The 17,387-nt window shown below is 45.0% G+C and overlaps 1 protein-coding gene and 1 long non-coding RNA gene across 2 annotated transcripts; one reads left to right on the top strand and one right to left on the bottom strand.

The window, feature by feature from the left end:
- Positions 1–352: 352 nt before the first annotated feature.
- LOC109500267 lies at positions 353–3,478 on the top strand. Its single transcript, XR_002157943.2, has 4 exons — positions 353–479; positions 622–805; positions 2,585–2,949; positions 3,090–3,478. It is a non-coding gene; the product is annotated as an uncharacterized LOC109500267 (long non-coding RNA).
- Positions 3,479–9,922: 6,444 nt separating this feature from the next.
- LOC101081981 (olfactory receptor 2B2) lies at positions 9,923–10,864 on the bottom strand. Its single transcript, XM_003985681.2, has one exon. It carries the CDS (start codon positions 10,862–10,864, stop codon positions 9,923–9,925), a length of 942 nt encoding a protein of 313 aa, XP_003985730.2.
- Positions 10,865–17,387: the final 6,523 nt, after the last annotated feature.

Raw genomic sequence — 17,387 nt, 5'->3', positions numbered from 1 at the left:
CCTTCTTCCCCTCTTTTCAGGAAAACCTCAGTTTCGTTGCAAGTTCCGCGACCGGGAGGCCGGCCGGGCGGGGGCGGAGCGGTGGGACCTCCGGCCACTGGGTGGGACCCTCGGGACGCGGTGGGGGCAGCGAGGTCGCGCCCCCGGCAGGCGGTGCGGGCAGCGCGGTGGGCCTCTCGGAAGGCGGTGGGGATGGCCCGGTGGTGCCCTCTGCTGGCCGCCACGGAGAAAAGCAACGCGTCCTTCGGTTGCCATAGAAACCCCTTCAGTGTCTAGGGCACAGAGGTGTCAATGAAACGTAATTTCCAAAAACCAAAAAACAAACAAAAAGGCCAGGTGAAATCATAACTGTCATACGAATATAAAATTTTTGAAAGGTTTTTTTTTGTTTTTTAAGATTTCATTTAGCTCCTTCCTGAGATAACTGATGAGGGGTTACTACCCGTTCAGAGAAGTCAAAGAAGGGATGCCATTTACAGGTGAGGAAGAGTGACCCGAATGTGACCCGAATGTGTCGGCGGGGTCAAAACCGGCTTTTCGGCGGTGGGAGTGGGCAGGGGGAGCGGACTGGGGAGAAGGAAAATGTCCCGTCACCAGACAGAATCCATCCCGTGTCCACAGACGCGACTTGTTTTCTACTGCTACCAGTCATCGACAGTTAGAGAGTTGAAAAATAGGATCAGAATCACGTGACACAGACGGGTGTGCCGAAGTTCTCCTCTGAAGCAGATTTTCCTGCAGCTTTTTTCTTTTTCTGGGAGATTCGGCCAACTCCGAGTACGAACTTAAGGGCCCAACTCGCAAGGTAAACACACCTTTGTGTTAAGGGCCCTGGGTTACTGTTCCTGACCATCTTTCCTTACAGTCTACAGTCACAGACCCCTGTAGGAACGCCGTGAAACATGTGAACGTTCTCCCTGGAGGCCTGTGCATACTCACATGCACTTGCGATTGAGTTCAGGTATTGGGCCTAGGATGAGCTCTCTTTTACCTGGAAGGGGGTCCTTCTTTGGGAACATACTGCTCAGGCATTCATTTCCACCCCTACCCTCTCCAGGTTTCTGCTCAGGGCCTCAGCTTGGACTGGGGGCAGGGGGCAAAGAGATATTTGTAACCGGGTATAGATAAACCTGAATTCCTTAAAATCAAGCAAGAGACCCACGGGGGCAGGAAGAGCGGCCCTGGGATTTTGCCCTTGATGAGGGAGCGCGGGGCCACCTGAGGGCAGAGTGCAGCCTCAGGGCACCCCCACCCTCAAGGTGGGATCTGTGTGATAGTCCCCGGACACTCCAGGCTACCCCAAAACAGATAAGGACAAAAAACCAAACGGTTGAACGGATAAGAGTCTCCACCAGTTTACGAGAAAAAGGCAACCCCACCAATAGCCTGAAGTCCGGGAAGTCCCTACTGTCTTATGTCAATGCTTTGCCAGAGGGAGAAACAACCTTAGCTTGACCGTAGCTGGGCCTCCAGTAAGTCTTGAGCTTGTGAAAGTCTCTTTGGAAACTCCCTCTGGACTCTTCCCCCGGCTCCATAAAGGGGTCACCCCCCTACCACTCCAGTGCAGCCCTCCCTGTCTGCAGGTCCTGTCCCCGCGCTGTAATCAAATCACCTCTTTGCACCAAAGAGGTCTTCAAGAATTCTTTCTCGGCCATCGGCTCTGGACACCACGAACCCCCCATCACCCCAAAACTTCATCACCCTCAGCTTGCCTCATGCTCCCTCATCACCCCTGGCTATACTGTCTTTGGTCCAAATGGGCACATATTCATGTTGACCTGGTCACCTTGAAAGCAAGAACTTCCACTGAAGTGAAAGAGGGTTCCTGTGTCTCCTACCAGCACGAGCCAGGATGCAGGTGTAGGTGGGGGTACGTTTCCCTCCTTACCTCACCGGCTCTTTAGCTGGCCTCAAAATTAGATTGACATAAGACATGCACCGAAGGCAAAAAAGTTAATTTTATACATAAAATTGTAAGATAAATTAAATATATAAAATATAAGACCATAAAGATATAAGACTCAAATAAGTGACCAAAGCAGGCAGCTTTTATGCCTTTCAGGCAAAGAAACAATAAATTTGTGAATCACTGACAAGACAAAGTTAGCAAGCATGTCACATTATTAATTATTGTATTAATTATATTATATATCAGCATATAATATTTATTAATAATAATTGTATTAATTACTAATTATTACGTATTCATCTTCCCTATTGATGAAGACTGTGTAGGGGTCTTTCCTCTGTAGGGAAAAATAACCTTCCCTCTACCCTTCATTGCTCGTGGCTGAGGACCAGCCCCCACATAAAAGAGATGAACAAGAGAAGAACAAACACGTTTCACAACAGGTGTGCCTTATGCATACGTGGGAGAGACCCTCCCGGGAAAACTCCCCGGAATGGCCCGGGGCCACCCCCTTAAACACCACCTTCCCCTAAAAACAAAGATGTGGGCGTGAGGGTGGGAGAGGGGCATTTACAGGAGGGGACTAGGCAACCCACGGGAAGGTGGTTGTCCAGATTTAATCTGGTGCCTTCCCCACCGAGTTTCCGGTGACTTAGTGTCACCTTTCTCTTCCAGGTGCAGACAGGGAGTCGCCCTTATGAGGACTCGTATGGACGATGAGTCCCCCTTACGACGAATCTCCAAATGGAGATTTCTGTTATAAATGTAAATTGCCTCAACAAAAGGATATCTTCTCTGCTTTTAGAGCTTCTGGGTCTGCTTTTTCTCAAAAAAAAAAAAAAATCATTTTACTTTGGGATGGATTATTCTGCTATCCTTCAACCGTGGTTTTCTTACAGCCCTAAATTCCGTTTCTGGTGATAAGGATGCCTTCCGCGCTTCTGGTACAGGGATGGCACCTGTCACATGGGGAACTTGTCTCCTGTTTCCAGGGAGAGAGGCAGATCCAGAGAGACCTTTGTGTACTACCTGGTCCTCAGGTACCTTTAATTTAAAAATATCAGTGTGTCAAAGTGGCATATTTTGACGTGGCCCATTCTGTTCCCCCTCCCCGCGACTCCCACGGACGTGAGAAAAGGGTATCTGGAAACGAATGATGTGTCACTCCTCTCTCTTACAGGCCGTGTCGAATCTATCAGTAAACAGTATCAGCTCTCTTCAAAGTATCCTGTTAAAATGGAAAAACAATCTCACCCAGTCAGTCAGGAATTTTCTGGAGAGCACCGGTGAGGTCATCTCCATCACCAGCCTGCAAAGCAAAAGGAGGTAATTTGTAAAGGACAAAGTAAAAGGACAGGACCCTCTGCCTTGCCCCCTAAGAGAAAGTGACCTTGCCAGAAACGATCTTTTCTTTTGTCAATAACTTACTTGCCCCACCCCTCCTTCCTGTAAAAGCCTCCCATTTTGTCCACCTCCTCAGAGCCCCCTCTACTTGCTGGTAACATGCTGTCCAATTTATGAATCACTTAATATAAGAGCCAATTACATTGTTTGAAAAACCACCACCACCACGAGGCATCATTTAGTTTTTTGAGGTTTTTGGTTTTTTTGGCATCACTTATTTTAAAGCCCCGAGTCAGGAGACCAAGATTTAATAATCCCTAACCTAAGCGCAAGTTTCACTCCCCAAGAATATAATCTTTGACCAGTCAACATGGAATTTTCTGGTCAGAACTAGGGAATTTACTGAGAGACCACTCCCCCTTAGGAGGGCAACCTTGCTTAAACAACGCGTTCTTTGCTAATCAATACCTTTCTTTCTTTCTTTTTGTTTTATGCCCTCTCTCTGCCTTTAAAAACTTGTATTGGGCACTTGGGTGGCTCTGTCGGTAGAGCCTCCGGTTTCAAGTCATGAGCTCCCGGTTGGTGAGTTCGAGCCCCATGTCGGGTCACTGCTGTCAGCCCGTCGGTGCAGAGCCCGTTATGGTTCCTTTGCCCCTCCCCTGCTTGCTCTCTCCCCAGAATAAATAAATATTGAAAAAACAAACAAAAAAACTTTCATTTAGCTCAGTGGAGCTCCCCTGTACCTGCTAGCTGGGATGCTACCCAATTCATGAATCATTTAATAAAACTAATTAGATCTTTTAATTTATTCAGCTGAAATTTGATCGCTGAACACCCAGAATCTCACCACTGCTCACCACCTCTGTCCTTACACTCTGGTCCCTGCTACCAACATCTCTTCCCTAAGTCATTGCCAATGCTACTAACTGCTCTCCCTGCTTCTGTCTTGTTTGTATTATAGTCGATTTTGTCCCTCCTCCATTCAAACCCTCTCACCCACCATAAAAGACAAACCCTACAGTGACCCATCCTTCCTTAGGGGAGGACAAAACTTTTCCTCTACCCTTTTAGGTTCAGTAGCTGGGATGTGCCAATTAAATTGACAAGAGACATTAACAGGTGAAAAGTCATACAGGTTTTACTTTCAACTTTATGTGAGTGGGGGTTCCACAGAAAAGGAACGAAAATGCCAAGGAAGCAGTTCGGCTCGGCAGCTGATATTCCGTTGTAACAAAGGGTGAAAAATTGTAGAGAAGTGACCTGACCGAGGGAAGAGGGGTTTGGCTTCTAGGAGAGGTAAATTGCAGGAAGGAAATACATGGGGAAATTGATATTAGATAAGGGTTATTTTAGTAAAGTTCGTTTTATGCGCACTCATCTGGGTGCTGACCTTCCTTCTTCCTCATGGCTGTCAAATTCCCCCGGAGAAGGGATTTCCGATGGTCCTCATTTCTCAGAATTTTCTGCGTTTAGTCAGAGCAGGGAGCTCCACGAAGGTTTCTTTCTGCCTCTGTCAAGTCTCAATTGCCTTCAGCTCAAAATAATCCATATGCTAATCTGGCAAACTTTGGGGTGACATGCGCTGATCCCCCCCACACCTCTACTTGCAATCTGTCTCCCACCCCTCTCTCCCTCACCCACTTCACCTCACCCCTTTCGGTCACAGGTGTAGCAGAGGAAAAATACGTTTTCCCCTGTTAACCTTAAAAATAAAACTGCCAGTTGTTTTGCCGCCAAAAATGGGTTCACGTGGCAATAGCCAGAGACTTGCAATCTGGGACAATCAAGGCCGAGAGCAAGTCTAGAGAGCAAAGGAGAACACAGTTTTCTAGAAGACAGGGGGGACTTGGGAAGGTTGTTATAAACGAAGCGTCCATTGGAGCAAAGTGAGGTCCGAAAGCGTACAGGCTCTTCATTGGCTGGGTTGTGACGGTCCCCTCGGCCGGGCTGCTGGGGGTGGGGGGAGGGGAAGGGTTTTTTCCTCTTGCTGGGGTCCCAAAGCAGGATCCAACCTCCAGATCGGTGTCTTCCCGTTTTGGCTGCAGTTGGCCGCGGGCTGGGCGCGCTCCCTCTGCTGGCCTCTGTCTCCATTCAAAACAGATCTTTCATTAATTTTCACAGCCTCTGTCTTCCTAGGCTCTTGGTGGAGACGTCCGCATAATAAAAAGATTAGCCGGAGAAAAACGAACAATAATGTGTGTACCGCCTGTATCTTGGGAGACACCCAGGAAAACGGACTAACTCCCCAAATGGCTCAAGCCACCACCTTAAATACCTGTCCACCTGGGGCCCTAAGCCATGTTGGGGATGCGGAGGGAGGCCAGTGAGGGCAGATTTTTCAGGCCAAGTACAGTAAGCAAGGGCATGGTTATGGGGCAGACTGCAGTCGGTACCTTCCCCACTGATGTTTCTAGAGATTTAGGCATCCGGCTCTTCAAGGTACGAGAGGGAGACATACTTAAAAATGCAGGTGTCCCTTCTGAATGTGAACGTCTCTTACAAAAGGGTAACTTTTACTCAGTTTTCAGAGCTTCTCCTGTGGCTGCACTTTCTTAAAAATCACTAACTCGCGGGCCGCCTGGATGGCTCAGTTGGTTAAGCCTCTGACTCTTGATCTCAGCTCAGGTCATGATCTCACGGTTTCGTGGGATCAAGCCCCGCAGCATTGGGCTCTGCGCGGACGCCCAGGAACCTGCTTGGGATCCTCTCTCTCTCTGACCCCCTCTCCCCCACTTGTGCTGTCTCTCTCAAAATAGATACACTTCAAAGAGAAAAAAATTGTTTTCTTCAAAAACCCAGCTCAGTATAATCCTTACGCCTGAGAGGCATGTTTTGGGGCGGCAAATACCGCTCCCCTCTGACACCAAACACACCCTAGCTTCGGGCATCTACAGTCCGGACCAACCCCCTCCCTCCCCCACCCCCCACCCACCATCCGCCCCGGGCCTCATGGCCCCAGGTCTCGGCTGAAATGTCCCATTCTCAGGAATGCCGGAAAAGTGCGCCACCTCCCTACGCTTTTTCCTGTTTGTTTGTTTTTTTTTTCTTTAACCTATCACACACTTACCTTGTTTATTTTTGTCTCTCTCCCCTTTCCAAATTACACATACAAATCTTACCTCCCCGAGGTTTTTGGTTTCTCTTGGCTGTGTGAGGGAGCAAAATTTGCCACCCTCAAAAGTGTCTCTTTGGCATGTGGATTATTTTAGACTGGTTATTTTTAAATTTTAAACAAATTTTTGTTAATGTTTTTATTTATTTTTGAGACACAGAGAGACAGAGCATGAGCAGGGGTAGGGGCAGAGAGGGAGGGAGACACAGAATCCGAAGCAGGTTCCAAGCTCGGAGCTGGCAGCACAGAGCCCCACGCAGGGCTCGAACTCACAGACTGTGAGATCATGACCTGAGCTGAAGTTGGAAGCTTAACCGACTGAGCCACCCAGGTGCCCCATAGACTGATTATTTTTGAGAAACAGAAGGTTCAGGAAGAATCTTTCACCTTCCTTTCGTTGCCTAAAACGATTGAGATAGAGCAACTGTTGCAGGAAGGAGCTCTCACCTCCCCCCCACCCCAAGCTGACCCAGCTGAATGCAAACAGGCTGGTGACACGACCCACCCTGAAAGGGCCACAGGCCCCAGCTAACCAATGGGCTGGTTAGACCAGGCAGTTACCAAAAAAGGGAAAACCCCCACATCCCCCAAGCTCCCTGACTGTGGCCCCTCACCAACGCCTCCGGGCACACAGCCTCTGCTCTGCTGTCCTGCCCACCGCTCCCCCGCAGGGTACTCAGTAAGCTTCTGTGTCTTTTCTTCTGCCTCAGGAGCATCCTTTCACTGCCCCGGCCACGCCCCCATCCAGCCGGTCACCCCACAGACAACCCGGTCACCCCACGGACAATCCCGTCACCCCACGGACAACCCGGTCACCCCACGGACAATCCCGTCACCCCAAGGACGATCCCATCACCCCACGGGCAATCCCGTCACCCCACGGACAACCCGGTCACCCCACGGACGATCCCGTCACCCCAAGGACGATCCCGTCACCTCACGGACAACCCGGTCACCCCACGGACAATCCCGTCACCCCACGGACAACCCGGTCACCCCACGGACAACCCGGTCACCCCACGGACGATCCCGTCACCCCAAGGACAATCCCGTCACCCCACGGACAACCTGGTCACCCCACGGACAATCCCATCACCCCACGGACAGTCCCGTCACCCCACGGACAACCCGGTCATCCCACAGACAACCCGGTCACCCCACGGACGATCCTGTCACCCCACGGACAATCCAGTCACTCCAAGGACAATCCCATCACCGCACGGACAGTCCCGTCACACCACGGACAATCCGGTCACCCCACGGACAACCCGGTCATCCCACAGACAAGAGCAGATAGAATTGCTTTACCACCTTGGTCATCACTGCTCCATATTATGCAATACTGTGGGAAGTGTGCACATTCTACTCAGAAATCGAGATCGGTGGCACACATCTAACAATCCCTAACAAAAGATACAGGTAGTCTAGTATTTGCTATGCTAAATAAATCCAGAATGGATTCTACTTATTTATAATATATATTTTAAGTCATACACTAAATACATTAAAAAATATACCAAATACATTGAATAGTATATTACATTAAAAATAATATACTACATAAGATAATATATTAAATAATCAAAATAAGTATACCATACATTAACAAGTAATAATATTAATAATTATTTATATAGTATATACTTTTATTAACATGTCATATATTTATCATATATTTATATTAATATGTATTTAATATATAATATATACTTTTTAAATAATCACAAAAACGATAGTGAAATATTTGTAGAATTTTGTTATAAATCACTTTAAAACCATTATATCACGTATTGAATCAATCACTGGCTCAGTTTTAAAAATGTGAAATACCTCAATTTCCATCCCTGGTTTCACTGCTATTTCCTGATCATTCTTCAAGGTTACTGACACTGACTTTGGGATCATATCAAAATTAATCTCTGGTAGTCCAGTATATTATTTATTTGGACTTCAAAATATGAATGCGTTGCACTGGGGAATGTCTTCTCATACTTCAATCTATTCTCTTAGTGTTTTGCTTCCATTTGCCCTTTTAATTATAGTTCTCACTGATGGAGATAAAAGATAGGAACTCAGCAAAACATCTTCACTTTAGATATTAGCCCAGCAGTCTCTAAAGTGTGGTCCCCTGGTAGTCCTTACCTAGGCAATCATTAGACATGCAAATTTCCAGGCCCCGCTCTCCCCCGGACCTTAGAAAATCTGGCAGCTGGGTGTGTCCCCCCACCAGGGGGATTTTAAAGCCCTCCAGGCGGTGCTGATACTTGTGGAAGCTTTAAGAACCATCGTGTTGTGTTGGAATGACACTGAGACAGAAATGGATGCTGTTATTGGGAGCTCTTAAGAAATGTGCTAATTGTGTTTCTTGGTTGTCTTTTCTCTTTGTATGGTATACCTAGTGGAAGAAAAAAATTGGAAAAGAAGGATAGTGAGGAAGCAGTTCAAATGACGACAGTATGACAATCATGAGATTGTGACGCTGTATTATAACCAAATAACCACCTCACAGGGTCTAAGTATTTTCCTCAACACTGTGGTGATCTCTGAGGGCCATACGGAATTAGCACAGATTACAGCCACCTCAAGGGAACTAACATGGAATTCATAAGCTTTGCTTCTTGCTTGAGGAAAAGTGCATCAAATAAGTCATGAATGTTATTACATGCTGTGCTCATATTTTCATGATTTAGATTAAGTGCCTCAGGGTTTAAAAAGAGAAAGATCATATAGGTAGTAGGATGATCATGAAAAAACTTTTCATCAAAAAACATTTGCTTCAGGTGTAAAATGTAGCTACAGTTGACAGAATAGAGTAGGACACTTCAGAAGGGGTGAGTGTAGAAGCGGGGGAATAGAAGGTGCAGTAAAACTGGAAGGAATACCATCGAGCATTTTAGGATTATGTTGATGTGGGAAGAGTGTTAATAATTTAAGCCAGGGCTATGAACCTTATATCTACAGTCAAGAGGAGGGGGCTTTGAATGGTTTTATGGACTTCTGTTAAATTTCCTGTGAAGCATGGGTTGAGTGTGGGTGGGTGTATTCGGGCTGAGTGTGGGTTGAGTGTGGGAGCTGAGTGTGTATGAAGGTATTTGCATGTGTATAAAAATGTTTTGTTTACTAAGCTTTTATTCTAGTCTCACAGAAGTCTAATTCTTCCCCAAGCATACAAACCAGGGGTATCAAGCTTAGGATGCTAAATATTTTAAGGTTATGCTATTTTAGGGGATCATAACAGACCAGTTAGTGGCACTTGTACAGTGAGTATATATATAGAAAGTACAACATAAATGCAATTTTCTATCTATGGCATTGTATTTGAGGGAGAGCACCATAATAGTTCTAAGAGTAGTGAGAATAAAGCAATTTAGAGACAATTAAATTATTAAAACACATAAACCTCAAGTCTTTAAGAAGGCCTACCATTTGAGGGGCACCCGGGTGGCTCAGTTGGTTAAGCATCTGACTCTTGATCTCAGCGCGGGTCATGATCTTGGCGTCATGAGTTCAAGCCCCGCGTTGAGAACAATCCAGGAAGGCTTATCATTCGGGCATTCCTATTTCTTGATTAAGAAGACCCACCCAATCACCCTCTTAAATGCTCCCTTTACATCTTTATTCCTAAGTGTGTATATAAGGGGGTTCAGCATGGGTGCGATGATCCCATAGAAGAGGGACACCATCTTGCCCCGGTCCTTGGAGTTGGGGGATGGTGGTTGCAGGTACATGGAGATAGCAGTGCCATAGAAGAGTGACACCACAATTAGATGGGAGCCACACGTCCCAAATGCCTTTCGTCTACCTTCCGCAGACTGGATTCTCAACACTGCTCGGGCAATAAAAGCATACGATACGAGGATGAGGGTCAGGGGTAGTAAAAGAAATAGCACACTGATAAAGAATAGTTCAGCCTCGTTTGCTGTTGTGTCCACACAGGACAACTTGAGCAGAGCAGGGACTTCACAGAAGAAGTGATCCACTTCTTTACGGCCACAGAGCGGCAGCTGAAGGGTCAAGGTGGACTGCAACACTGAGTTGCCAAAGCCGCTAATCCAGGACGCGGCCGCCAGCTGGAGGCACAGCCTCTGGTGCATGATGACTGAGTAATGGAGAGGCCGACAGATAGCGACAAACCTATCCAAGGACATGACGGCCAGGAGAAGGCATTCAGTGGAACCCAAGGCCAGGAAAATGAAAAGCTGGGCCACACAGCCGCCATAACTAATTACCTTCCTGGTGCTGCATATGTTGACCAGCATTTGTGGAACTGTGCTTGTGGTGTAGCAAAGGTCCAGGAGTGACAGATTGGTAAGGAAAAAGTACATGGGGGTGTGGAGTTTGGGGTCCAGATGAGACACGGCAATTATCGCCAGATTGCCAAAGATAGTCAAGACATAGGAAACCAGGAACACCACAAAGAGTGGGAGCTCCAGCCATGGTCGGTCTGAGAAACCCAAGAGGATGAACTCCCGGGGGGCGCTCGCGTTTACCCCCTTCATGATCGGTGGCTCAGCTCTTGGTTCCCTGCAATAGAAACAGTCATGAAGGTAATAATTACACACTTATTTGCTGTCGATTGGTCATCATTACTTTGCTAATAATCTGCCTACGTTACAGACTGATAGCATCCATAATGTGAAAAAGTACTGATAAAAATATAAATATCTTCCCAAGTATTTCAAAAGTGTTTCTATATTTGTAACAGCCTATTAGCAGAATGAATTTCAAGACTTTTTATAGCATATCATCAGTTTCCATGTTTGCAGAGTTTATCCTTCGACCTTTTATCAGTTTGCAAGTTCATTATTCTCAGTTCTTTCTGCCTAGGTACCTACTAGTAGGTAGAACTTGGCATAGTTTCTGCCACTGGAATGTATTCTAATTTCTCCTTAATGCCACGACATTCCCTGTTAGTACGAAGTAGTCAAAATTGTTTAAATCTCATCCCTCCTACCCTAAAAAAAAAAAAAAATAGACCGTACCTAGCAACTTATCGGACTCAATTTAAGGAATTATATCTTTTTACTTTTAGAAGGTCAGAATTCGTATAGGAGTTTTTAATAATGAGGAACTTGAAGTCCAACAGGTGTGGTGGGATCATACCTTGTCCAGTCACATTACCCTGGGAATGCTTCTCATCCTCTGATCTTCAGTCTCTTCGTGTCTACAGTGAAAATAAGAATGCTTGTCTAGGTTGTCTCGATGTGAGACATAGCTGCACACGACTGTCTCAACACCGGCCCCAGAAACAGAGCAGTGCGGATGAAGGGAGCTTTCGCGACTCAAGGTCTCCGAGGTGCTCAGAGAGGAATTCCATATGATTTGCCCAAACTTCCTTGGGTTGCCAATGAGAAATGGCTCTGTCCATTGAAAAGTCACCTTCCCATTTCCTCCTTAACTCCCAAAACATCAGCCTGAGACACAGGGGTCATTGTAACCATCGGCTACGAAGTAACGTGTCACTTTTAGTGTCAGCTGCCTGGCGCATGTCTGGTCCACCCAAACACAGCCACCACGTTCAGGAGAGGGTGACGGTGACACAGGAAGCCCGAGGTGCTCTAGGCAGAAGCTCCATAGAGCCCTGCGTGACCTATAGGTGTGACCAAGCCCGTTCTACCTGCCAAAAATCTCAACAGAACACGCGAAATTATTTCGCTACTTTAGCAATACCAGAATGTAAACTTTTCATTGTTATTCTTGTTCATCAAAATGTTAGCAATGTGTATTTTAACTTTGCTTTATGTATTTTATAGACGATTAACCCGCCCCAAAATATCCCCTCTCTTGCTCTCGTCTGCTAAATCGAGATGCATTGGCACAGATATAGATGTGAAATTATGTTCAGATGTATCTTTAAGTGACAAAAAGTTGATTATTGAACATTTGTGGAGCAGGATCCCATCGATTTAAAAAAGAAATAGTAGATAGACATAGGGACACCTGGGTGGTTCAGTTGGTTGAATGCCTGGCTCTCGATTTCGGCTCAGGTCATGGTCCCAGGGTTGTGGAATCAGGCCCCACATCGGGTTCTGTGATGAGCATGAATCCTGCTTAAGTTTCTCTCTCTCTCTCCGTTGGCCCCTTTCCCCCAACTCACGCTTTCTCTCTCTCTAAAAAATAAATGAATGAATGAACGAATGAATGAAGAAAACAAATAAGTAAATCAATCAGTCAGTAAATAAAATTTACTCTCTGTCTTTTACTCTCAGACTGACCTTCCTTTCATTGAAGACTTTGATCCCCCTGAGGGCACAGCTGGTTCGTTCTCAAAAAAGACAGGTGTATCATGTCGCGGCAACCAGATGCGGCCGACAGCGGGTGTCAGGATAAATTACTTGTCAGTTGTTATTATTGCTTTGGATTTTCAGATTTCTATTTCTATTCTATTATTTCATGTTTGCTTTTAGTAGCCCTTTCGGATTTCATCCACGTGAGACTCTGAGAAGCACAGTGAATCAGTGGACTTTCTTCCAGGCCGGCTCTGTTCAACCCCAACCCAAGCTGTGGAAGTTCCATCAGTATGTCTGGGGAAGGAAAATGTATGCAGTTGTTTGCCTCATGTCAAACAGCTTCAGTAGCCAATGTGATTTTCCTTTTAAGTCTTACCATCCTTCTTCCCTTATGGGTTCTAGATAAACAGTTTTAAAGGATACTAAAGCATCAAGAACACAAAACAGACATGAGCTGAGTGACTAGTGTGGAAAGTTTAGAAAGCAGCACGGGGGAGGGGGAGCTCTTCAGAGCTTGCTCCCCCTCCCCCCCCCCAGAGCTGCCCAGAGCACAGATCTATTCCCTCACCAAGTGCTGCAGCTGGTGCCTCCTTCTTCCTCTTCTTCAATGTGGAACACACTTTCAGATGTATTTAGAATTTTCAAAAAACTATGTGTTTGTTTCTTTGTTTTTTTTCTGTAAGCACACCCAGTGAAGGGGCCCAAGGTGGGGAGGGAGGGAGGGGTGCTTGAACTTCAGACCGGGAAATCAAGACCTGGGCTGAGATCAAGAGTTAGATGCTTCACCCACTGAGCGCCCCAGGAACCCCTCCAAGGACTGTTTTGGATGGTGGTGCTGCATCGTTTGTTTTTGGCTGTCATAATCAAAGCCCATTATCTTGCAATTAATGGTATTTTAGAATTAGGAAAAGACGATAAGTATGCATGTGATTTTTGGGTTTCTTGCCTGAAACCTTTTGACTCCCAGGCATCAACTTTGCCCATGGAAACATTCTACTTTGTTTCTAAAGGTATGGGAAACAATGGTGAACTCCAGTTTAACTAAAAGATTCTTCTTTAGGGGCGCCTGGGTGTCTCCGTGGGATAAGCCTCAGGGCTTCGGTTCAGGTCGTGGTCTCACATTTTGTGAGTTTCCAGCCAAGTCAGGCTCTGTGTTGACAGCTCAGAGCCTGGAGGCTGAAAGGTATTCTGTGTCTCCCTGTCTCTGCCCCTCTTCCACCCCCTCTCACTCTCTCTTAAAAAAAAAAAAAAGTTAAAAAATGTTTAAAAGATTTTTCTTGAAAAACATTTGTGAATGACGTTGTAAAGAGACAAAGAAGAATGTTATTTCCGGGATTATTCTCTTGGGTTATTTCGTAAAGTGAGGGCCTTTTGAGTAAAATAAAAGAACTTCAGTTTACCTTTGCTTTTTACATATTTCCCACTACATAGAATCGAACTGTATAAAAGTTCACTGCACGGTCTCAGGAGTGCTTCTGATGAAATTAGCTGATACAGGCACAACCTGAAAGCTCAGAGCTGGACACAGAGTTGGCTGGCTAGTTATCCTTCAACTGCAATGTCTTTAAATACGTGAGTCGTTTGTAAATGCCCAGTGTTTTCTTTGCTACAGTCCCATGTCAACATTCCATTAACGAGTCTTATTACCTTGGTTTAGATATTTAGTGAGAAAGACTCAAGTCAATCCTTACGGTAGCAAAAGGTGGATTCCTTTAGGGAGGAATTACTTAAAAATATATAACTATAATATATTTCATGTTGGATCAGCAAATTTATTTTTGGACACTTGGACTGTGATGTGAGGGGCCGGTGTGTGTGACAGGAGAGAGCCGGTGAGCGAGCTCTGGGGTATTAGCGTTTTCCCCATCAATAGAAGCCGTAAAGAGCAAACATACAATTCCAAGCTGAACCTCATGAACTGAATCAAACTTTTGCAGTAGGAGACGTTCAGCCACAGGAAATCAGTGCGGGGAGTGTGTCAACAACAAACAAGAAAACTGGCCCGAAATAGCACAACTTGTAGCAAGTATATACTTTCTGAAGTGCTTGGGTAATTAAATGAAAACGAAAGTCGTGCTGTGCATGAAGCTTGTCCAGCTTTCAAAAAATGGAAGGATGCAGAGCAAAAGTACAATTCTGCCCCTGGCTTTGAGCGTGCACGTTATAAGCTGTACTAGCCCATCCACGTCGTAAAGCTGAACGTAAATTTTAACTCACGGGATTTTCACTTAATGCCGTGTTTTTATTGCTTGTTTTTTTTTAAAGTTAATATGAAGTCTTATGGCATACCTGCTAAAATTTTAGAATGTCTTCATTCTTAAAAAATGTCTTTTGCCCTCCTTTGCTCTAATGTAGATCACACCTTAGGAAACCTGGTAGCTATGTGTCAAGGCTACTGTGTATTTGACTTATAATATACTTTTATCGTCTCAAAATCCATCCATTAGTTTTCTGCCCACACATCCCCAACTTCAATCTCACAGACTTTCCCCCCACATGCAGCAATCTCCTTGGTGCTGCTGTACCCAAATTTCCCCCAGAAACACCCCCTTCTCTCAAATGTCACCTCCATCTGACCTCGGCTGACTATTCTTCCCAGAGGCTTTCCGTGATTCCAATTCCGCTTCATGTTCTAAGTGTTAGGATCGCACTATTTGCCAACAAGTAGAACAGACAGACAAAAACCTAGGAAGTTCTTATCTGCATTTCTGCAATTGTATCAGATTTGCTCCCGATTGTTGACACACAGGCCAGGAGCTTGTGGTTGTGGCTGGTACCTTAAAGGCCACTGGGCAGATTCCCCTGGTCTGGAGTGAAGCTGCATGGACAGCATCTCAAGCTAATGTTATTCTCCCTGTGAGTAACAAGCATTCAACAGGGCAGCAAAGTAAAGTATTTTGATGATGCGAGCTACCAAGGGGATCAGAAAAGAGCACATCTGCGTTGAAGCAGAAGTTAATGGAAGGAGAATTTTAGAAGCTGCTGAGGGGATGTTGGCAAACTTTATCTGTGATCCTCTTAGAATGCCTGAACCCGGAGTCCGGAACACTTGCCCAGATGAATACGCATGATCATCTCTTTGTAAACCTGTACATTGGTTGACCTCATATTGGTCATCTCACTGTGGAATTCCCTCCTCCCGTATCTGAGCTCAAACACTCAAAAAGATAAGGTTTGACAGAGTCTTGGAAGCGTCTCTACGAGCTACAGAATGGGCAGAGGATCAAGACAAGAGAGGTAACAAGAGTTTTCCTCCCCAATCTGCCAGTAAGTCGTCCTACAGTTGGGGAAGTGAGTTAATTGCTTCAGATGTTAGTTTTATCCTTTGTAACATTGTGGGGTCGGTATTTCCTTCGGGCATAAAAGCTGTTTACTTTTAAGGTTTCTCAAATCATCTCATGTGCCTAAGAGATAGGCTTCCAAATATCACACAGATTCCATCTTCTTGCTGGAGTGTAAGGATGAACACCGGGATTAATTTTCACACAGCTAATGCATTATAGTTTGGCTTAGCATAATTGACAAAGAAGTTTGCTAAATTTTTCTCCTGTTTAGGAAAGATTACTTTTGCAGGCAGAAAATGAACTTAGATGCTCAGAGATGTTCCTTGCCCAAGGTCTTAGAGCTAGCAAGCAGCAAACTGAAGATTAGAGCCAGGATTGACGTGCTCTCAAGTTCTTATTTCCCATAGAGATTACAAATGTATTCAAAATAACATCCTATATAAACATTCATAGAAGCTGAAGCAGAATGAATTCTATTCTTCCTAGCACATCGTTTGGTCTCAGCTGAGATGTGAAATGTAAGCAGTCCATGAAATGGGTGCTTAGAACACTCACATTTTACCAAGTATAAGTAATATGATACTCAGTGTGTAAGGATATGATAGTATTACAACATAGTAAGCGTGTGTATATTACGAAGTAATACTCCGTGAGCTTAGGAATTTTTTGATCTGTATTCTACTTACCTCCATTTTAAGCATTGGAGACAGAGCAATCTATTTTTGTGACCAAGACGGCTTGAATCCAAGTAGAATTCAAGTTCACAGGTGTGTTACTGAGCTGTGTAGCCGATTCGATGAAATTCATTCAACTTCTTTTAGTTACGCTCCGTGTAGGTCATGAGGTTTCCGTTCAGAATGAGCTGGAAGATGAGGACTCACAGATGACCAGAATGTGGTGTTCTGGCATCACACCATTTGGAATTAGGCCATCAACTGGTATTTTCAGAGCGTTTTTTTCTAACCGGTTTTGCAAGAAACAGAAGTATGGCCGTACTTCCTCTCTCAATATTGGTGCTTGTTTTGGTCTCTGGTAGAAATCTCAAACACTGAATTGCAAACTCTTCCCCCACAGTTTATAGTATTTAACCGCATACCCAATGGGAAGAGAGAGAGAGGAGATCTCTGTGCTCTTGATTTGCTCAGCAAACTTCCTCTAGGGACAAAATCCTCAACTTTTTCTAAGACAGAAGTAATGACAATGGGGACTAAAGTTTGTTATCAAAGTTTGATGTTGTGCTGTGGAACTAAGATTTCTTTTCTTTTGTTAACTCTTCATGAGTTCTCTAAAGGCATGCAGAAAGGAATTCTTTATTCCCCATGTAAATTCTCTAAATGGACCTCTATTTGTCTTAAGAACACTGCTTTATTAACTTCTTTTGTAATACATTTTACATAAAGTAGTTTTAAAAATTAACACAGAGTCAATGAACATAGAGTCAATATATCCCTTATCTTTCATGGATTTGAAATTTTCTAGGCTTAATTACTAAGCTCTTCTTTGACTCA

The sequence above is a fragment of the Felis catus genome, chromosome B2 (genome assembly GCF_018350175.1).
Source record: "Felis catus isolate Fca126 chromosome B2, F.catus_Fca126_mat1.0, whole genome shotgun sequence".
In the NCBI taxonomy this organism is placed as follows: Eukaryota; Metazoa; Chordata; class Mammalia; order Carnivora; family Felidae; genus Felis; species Felis catus.
The sequence above is the reverse complement of the archived record's forward strand: the minus strand, read 5'-3'. Positions and strand labels throughout refer to the sequence as shown.

Excerpts from the sequence above, each read along its gene's own strand:
- LOC101081981 (XM_003985681.2), bottom strand. The coding sequence starts at position 10,864 with ATGAAGGGGGTAAACGCGAGCGCCCCCCGGGAGTTCATCCTCTTGGGT.